Genomic DNA, 7,333 nt, shown 5'->3' on the forward strand with positions numbered 1-7,333 from the left:
TTTGCTAAAATCTAAATACACCACATCCTCTATCCAATTCTCTGGTCACCCAGTCAAAGAAATTGATCAGATTTGTCTGACAAGACCTACCTCTAGTGAATCCATGTTGCCTCCAATCCTGTAATCCACAGGATTCCAGAAACTTGACCATTCTCTGTTTTAAAAGCGTTTCCAGTAATTTGCTTACCATAGATGTCAGACTTACCGGCCTCTAATAATCTAAACTAAACTTTAAGTTTGTATACCGCATCATCTCCATAAAGATAGAGCTCGGCATGGTTTACAGCTAAATTCAATAAATGAGGGAAGGACATAATAAGAAATTAGAGGTTATGAAGAGGATAGCTAGCTTTACGTTTGGAGAAAAGCCAGGTTTTCAGATGCTTTTGGAATAATTGGAATGAGCCTAAGTTCAGCAGCGGGGCAGGGAGGTTATTCCAAAGCTCAGTGAATTTGAAGAAAAGGGATTTCCCTAATTTACCTGCATACATGACGCCTTTTAACGAGGGGAAAGATAGTTTGAGTTTGTGGGCAGATCTGGTAGTGTCAGGTCTCGAAGAATTCCAGGATAGTGGAATTAGGGGAGGAAGAATGCCATGTAGGATCTTGAATATTAGGCAGGTACATTTAAAGTGAATCCTAGAAATCACCGGAAGCCAGTGAAGTTTTGACAGAAGCGGGAAAACAAGGTTAAAATTGCTTTTTGCGAAGATCAACCTATCCTAGCCTAACCTAGTAATTCCCTACTTCTTCCTTACTTCCACTTTTGTGGAAAGGGAGCACATCCGCCCTTCTCCAGTCCTCCGGTACCACTTCCGACTCTAGAGACTCATTGAAAAGGTCAGTCAGCGGAGCTACCAGAACTTCCCTAAGTTCCTTCAGCACCCTCGGATGTACACCATCTGGCCCCATCACTTTGTCTATCTTTATTTTAGCTAGCTCCTCACGAACACAACCCTCTGAAAATCAATCAGAGTCTATTACTCCTCCATCCCTATTCACATCTGTCTTCTGTAGTCCCGCTCCCGGCACTTTAGCCATGAACACAGAATCTTTATTAGTACATATCCATAATAATCTGTATAAATCTGGGAAAACCCCAAGTAACTATATACATGCAATATACAATGTCTTCCAATTTATGATAGCTGGCAGAAAGATCAGAGACACAGCCTTCAAGTAGCAGGAGGTCCAGGCAGGCACATCGGCAATGATAGGCGAGGGGGGGCGGTGTTCAACATTCCATCCTTATCTACTGGAAAAGATATTATGAAGGTAAGAACCTAAATCTCTTTTTCCAGTGCAACAGGGATTGTATGCTGAACCAAGGAACATACTTAAGCAGCCCCAAAAACCCCGAGTGGAGACATAAACCTGCCCTCAAAACCAAGGTTCCAAAGGAGTCGTCCTCTTACATTACATTAGTGATTTCTATTCTGCCATTACCTTGCGGTTCAAGGCGGATTACATAGGCATTGTCATGATATTGCTAATACATAAGGCAGATTACATAAGAATTGTCAAGGTAGTTCAAGGCGGATTACATAATAATTGTCATATTGCTAAATAAATAAGGCGGGTAACATAAGAGCTGTCATAATATTTGAACTGCTTTGGTCAGTCCAACATTTTTTTCTCTATTCCTCTGGTCCTCCTTTCCTCAACCAAACAACATCTCTCTCCCTCCATGAGTCCAACTTGTCACTCTCTGCCCTCTCCCTCTTCCCCAATATAACATTTCTCCTTCCCTCTTTTCTGTCCCCATCCATCTTGCCCTCGCTATGAGTCCAACACTTTCTGCCTCTTGCACGCTTTCTCTCTCTGTCCTTGCCTCTTCCCTCAGTGGCATCCCTCCTTCCCACCCCAACCCAACATGCTCTCTCCCCATGCACCATCTCATCTTCCTCTCCAGTGTGTAGCACCTTTCCTTTCCCTCTCTTTCTGCCAGGTCCAGCAGCACCTCTTCTTCCTTTGTTTTACCTCCCCATTGTCCAGCCCCTTCTCCCTTCCCTGCTCCCCTTGTCCAGCAGTACTCCTTCTCCCAACCCCCCCCCGTCCAGAAGTACCCATTCAATGGGCTTTCAATGGATCTAATATACACATCTTGTCTTTTTTGACTGACAGGATTTTCACCCAACCCAGTTTTACACATTCCTGTTATCAACTCACTCCCTGCCAAAATCCTTCCTCCAGCTCAGTGAAGCAGTACCTTTCAAGGTTTATATAACCCCGTTCATTCATTCTGTTCCAGTAGGGCTTTCAATGGATCTAATATGCGCATCTTGTCACTTTTGGTAACTTACTCTGTGCCTAACTGCATTGAAATTCTCTCTCTTTCTTGTAAAAGTGTAGTATTGGAATTTTGACTATTGCTCTTAATGCTGTATTTTCAAATGCATATGAAACACTACCTTCTTTCCTGTGACCTCTTTGATCTTTAATCTTAGCTTTTTTGTTAATTGATTAATCCAAGACATTCATTAACGTCATTAAAGTATAAGTTACCTCTAGGAGATAGTCTCCACAGCCACACCATGCTCTCTGCTGGGGACATCAATCCTATTCTCTGTCCTCCCAATGATCTCCCAGCCTACTCATGGGATCACACTGCAATCTAACAAATCTTATTTCTGTTCCTCTCTTCTCTCGTTCCTCACTGCCCTTCTCATTTGCCCTATGGAATGCCCGCTCTGTATCCAACAAACTTACCTTCATCCATGACCTCTTTATCTCTAGAAAGCCCCACCTGCTAGGGCTAACTGAAACCTAGAAGACTCTGCTTCGGCTGCTGCCCTGTGTCATGGAGGGTGCCTTTTCTCACACACGCCTCACCTGGATGGTCATGGAGGCGGTGTTGGACTCTTACTCTCACCATCTTGCACATATCAACCCCTTCTGCCTCAATCTCACTGTTCTCCTTCCTTTGAAGTTCACTCCATCCGTCTATTCGCCCCCCTGTCTCATTTACCGACCCCCTGACAAATCGTTCTCCTTCCTCACTGAGTTCGACTCCTGGCTCTCCTTCTTGAACCCTCATCTCCCTCCCTTATCCTCAGAGACTTCAACGTCCATGCCGATGACCCTTCTGACTCCTATAAGTCAAAGTTTCTCACTCTAACATCCTCAAACGACCTGCAGCTGTGCTCCACCGCCCCTACTCACCAGAAAGGCTACTGCCTTGACCTCGTCCTCTCCTCCAACTGCTCTATCACCAAATTCTGCAACTCAAATCTTACCATCTCCAACCATCAGCTGTTAACCTTCACAACTCATCACCCTCCTCCCCAACCCCGACCATATGTTTAAGAACCTTCAGGCTATTGACCCTGCACGCTCTCTACCACTGTCTCATCTCTCCTTTCTACTATAATGTCAAAGAAGTCTACCAACGAAGCTGTTCTCTCCTATAACTCCTTTCTCTCATCTTCTATTGATCCGTTGCCCCTTCCGTTCCCAGCCCTGGTTGACCCCCAAAATCCATTACCTGCGCTCCTGTGCTTGAGCTGCTGAATGTCTTTGGCTTAAATCCCACATGCTTGCTGACTTTGTTCATTTCAAATTCATGCTGACGTCCTTCCAATCTACCCTCTTGTTAACCAAACAGGACTACTACAATCATTTAACCAACTTTCTTAGTGCCAACCCTTGCTGTCTCTTTGCCACGCTACTCAAAGCGTAGTGTAAGCGCGTGGACAAGGGTTTTGGTCTTGTGTTCAGAAAGAAGAGGACGAGTTTTGGTAATATTATAGAGGAAGAAGCGACAGGATTTGGCAGTTTGTTGGATCTGAGCAGAGAAGGAGAGAGAGGAGTCAAAGATCACCCCAAGGTTGCGGCTGTGTTTCACTTAGGATGTACTTGTACTGCCCCTGGACCCATTTTCGCCTTTTTGGACATACCTTGGATAGCCTGAGTGGTAGAACTCCTGAAGGGACAGGACAGGCTAAAGCTGATGCCATTTCCCCTCCTCACGCAGCACATGGAACATGGATCCTTGCCTGTCAGCCATTTGCCACAAACGGGGCATGAATCCAAAGTATCTTGTCCTGAGTCCATCTAATATGTTTTCTTGCAAAAATGAAGCTGGTAGAGGCAGAAAAAAGCTTTTAAATGAAAACGGGAAAATCCAAGATGGCCACCGCGGGAGCAATTTTTCTAATAAAACACATTGACCTCCAAAATACAGCGGATTTTAAGGTGGACCTAGGGCTAATGCCCAAAACCCTTAAAACTTAAAAATAGAGACTCCCCAAAATCAATCACAGAGGCTGGCCAGGTTGTGCTGTGCTGGGAGCTGCAAGATGGAAGCTGAAACAGCTAAACAAGCCTTGGAACCTGGACTGCTGGTCTTCTGACTACCTCTCGGGCCCAATGCCTCAACCAGAGACCGTCACCTCACCCAGAAACGTCACATACGCAAATGGGTGGAGGAACACACTTCGTCTCCAATACTGGATATGCCTCCATGGAGCCACACAGCCTGTGCTCTAACCCACTAACAGAGAAACCTGGGGTGAGCAATGCTCCCAAGAGAACGGTCCCTGAGCCCCAATATGTGAATGCATGCTGTCCAGGTGGGTACAAATCAAAGCAGCCAACTCCCCTGAAAAATACTTTTCCAGTAAAGTCTGCGATCTTCCACATAAAGTGCTGTCCCTACAGGGAATCTGCAGCACAAAAAATACAAAAGCACAAAACTATTGAAGATCAGGAAAAAAAAGAAACAAGCAGAAAAGACTAGCTCCTACTGTTTCACTTGTAGGAAGACAACTTGAAGTTAGAGGGCAGTCCTAAGGTAAGAGGGGAGGTTCAAAAATATGTAAATAAGGCTTTCTAGATGAGATCTCGCAAGATGCGATTGACTACCCTCTTGTCCAGGAATAGAATAGGATTGTACAAGAATGGCCTGATGGTTGTATTAATAGGCTGGGAACCATGTGAACTGTCAGAAAGTCTAGCTTCTGCTACTGATCTTAAATTACTTTGAGGAGGTCACTATTTCTCTGTGACTCTAGATGTAATAAGTTCTTTGGGGGGGGAGCGAGTATAGCATTGTTAATGAAATAACTGCTGTGATATGTATCTTGTGTTTATGGACACTGATATATCATCTCAATATTTTACTATTCAAAATACAAAAAAGGTGTAAAAGATTGTACTTACACAACTGAATGTGTGTTTGGAGGCTTCTGTCCATAATAACTATATGGTGCCGTTAACCTACACAGCTTACATTCAAATACACCTTTCATGGGGGCATCTGTACTGGACTCCATGTTCTAAGTGTTGAAACAAAGAAAATGCATAATTTTCAAACATAAATGCATCAGAATATTTTATAGTTACAATACCCAGGCTTTCTTACTGCAAAAAGAAATAAGGATTAAGTGTTAGGCAGGAAACATAAGTCCAGGAGAAGGGGAAGATGTAGCCTGTCTGAGGACACCAAAGCTGAGACAGTACATTCTAAAGCAGTGTCTTGCAAACCTTGTGAGCCACGCACACTAAACTGGCAGCCATGGCTCGAGGGCACCCGGAAGTGAGCGGACGCTGAAGAAATGAAGCCATGCACGTGCGTGATGTCATCACATTGATGTCCATGCATGTGCGTAGGCCCTCCAGACACCAGGAGGAGGAGAAGCACTGGCTGCCTGCCTAAAGGATGTCTCTTGCCATGAGAGGCACGTCTTGTAGGCAATCAGCCAACAGGGATGCATCTCCTCTTCCCTGGCTTCTGGTGGCAAACCTAAAATCTTGTGCAGAACACTAGTGTGCGATACACTGCTCTAAAGGACCGTGATGAAATGGGCAACACTTCCTAGAACTGGGCTATTCTCAATGTGAGTGTGTCTGCAGCATCCCCTCTCCACTCCCCTTCCTTTACAGATGCTGAGCCAGCCTGAAAGCAGTTTCTGGCCATTCACAATCCATAGTTTCCCATACCCTTAAGAGGTTGAATCCAATGGGACACCATCTTTCAGCAAAGGACGTCTGAGAAAGTAGCATGGGTATGAAGAGAAGCAACTTTTATCACAATGCACATAGACAGCTGCCTTATTGGGAAATAATGGGATCAATCAGGTGGCAGGCAAATTTTATAATACAGTATGTTGCCTAGGCAGAAGGACCTGGAATTAATCCATAAAGAAAGTATTAAATGTTTATATATATAAAAAAAAAGCCTCACAAAACTTTCAGAAATTGCGCATAAAGTACACCTGCCTAAATTTACACCCGCAGATATAAACCTATCAGTGCATTTTATAAACCACCGGTGGAAAAATATGTATAATATTGCCGCCTGGTTAGTAATGCCAAAAAAAAACATACACGACTCCCGACTCCCCCTTCCCGTTATTTCATAGAAACATTTTCTATCTAATGCTTTGGTTTCAAAAGACTGATAACGTCAACTGTGCGCTCAGCCCGAAGGAAAAAGACTTTCAGAGAAGCCAAAACCCACGCACTGCCCATACACCGAGTACCCCCACCCTCGGCATTCGCATTCGTCACCCATTTAGCAGCCACAACAAACCCAGCGCATTCCTTCTGTCGCAACTTCCCGTTTCCGGAGGGCGGGTCGCAGCAGTAGGAAAGAAGTTGCGTTAGAGGAAGAGGAGAGAGTAGGTTGATGCATCCAGTTAATCTCCACCTACTAGTCGACGTTTCTGTGTTGGGGTTATCCTGGAGGCTGCCTAGTGGAAGGCGCAGGCCTTGTCCTTGGCAAACTTAAACGTGAGGGTCCCCTGTGATACGCCTTGCATGTGTGATAGAGCTGGAAAGGACATCACTGCGAAGGGTTTTCTAGAGACGCCTGCGTGAACTCGTTTATCGATCCGCAATGTATGGACTTGTACTGTACCTTCTCGCATCTTCTGCCTTTGAATCTGTAAATACAGAACTTTTGTGTATGCGGTAGCTTCATGTTACTGTTGCGATTTTGAAAAATAATTTGAGGCAATCTTTGCACGTGGAAATGACTTAAATAAAATAAAAAAGTGTGTGGTTTTATATTGATGTGTCAAGAGCATTTGTGCTTTTAATAAGTCTCAAATAAAAAGGGGAACAAAGAAAATATAATATATGCACATTTCCCAATAAAGCAAATGCAAAAACACTCAAAGAAGTATATTTAAATGTGCAAACACAATAGAATACACAAAATTTCTGACTTTTTTTAGTGCTCAGAGATCATTTAGGTATCAGACCACTGGACAAGCCCGGACAAATGAATGGTTGCCACCTCTAATCATAGCACTTTTTTAAATATATTTTTTAAAGCTTCAAACAAAAACTCTTGAGTGAGAAATGAAACTGCATGGACTTATCTGAATGG

The 7,333-nt window shown here is 44.0% G+C and overlaps 1 protein-coding gene across 4 annotated transcripts in view; it reads right to left on the bottom strand.

Annotated features, from left to right (window-relative positions):
- The window catches only part of CDPF1 (cysteine rich DPF motif domain containing 1), a 41,565-nt gene extending 34,897 nt beyond the window's left edge, over positions 1 to 6,668 (bottom strand). The window contains exons 1-3 of one of the 4 annotated variants that reach the window (XM_033953002.1): positions 6,533 to 6,644; positions 5,941 to 6,125; positions 5,161 to 5,276 (exon numbers count right to left, since the gene is read on the bottom strand). In XM_033953002.1, coding sequence (XP_033808893.1) covers positions 5,161 to 5,276; positions 5,941 to 6,003 — 179 coding nt within the window. In that variant the 5' untranslated portion in view covers positions 6,004 to 6,125; positions 6,533 to 6,644. The other 3 variants (XM_033953001.1, XM_033952999.1, XM_033953000.1) reach the window with 3 other exon arrangements.
- Positions 6,669 to 7,333: the final 665 nt, after the last annotated feature.

The sequence above is a fragment of the Geotrypetes seraphini genome, chromosome 7 (assembly GCF_902459505.1).
Source record: "Geotrypetes seraphini chromosome 7, aGeoSer1.1, whole genome shotgun sequence".
Lineage (NCBI taxonomy): Eukaryota > Metazoa > Chordata > Amphibia > Gymnophiona > Dermophiidae > Geotrypetes > Geotrypetes seraphini.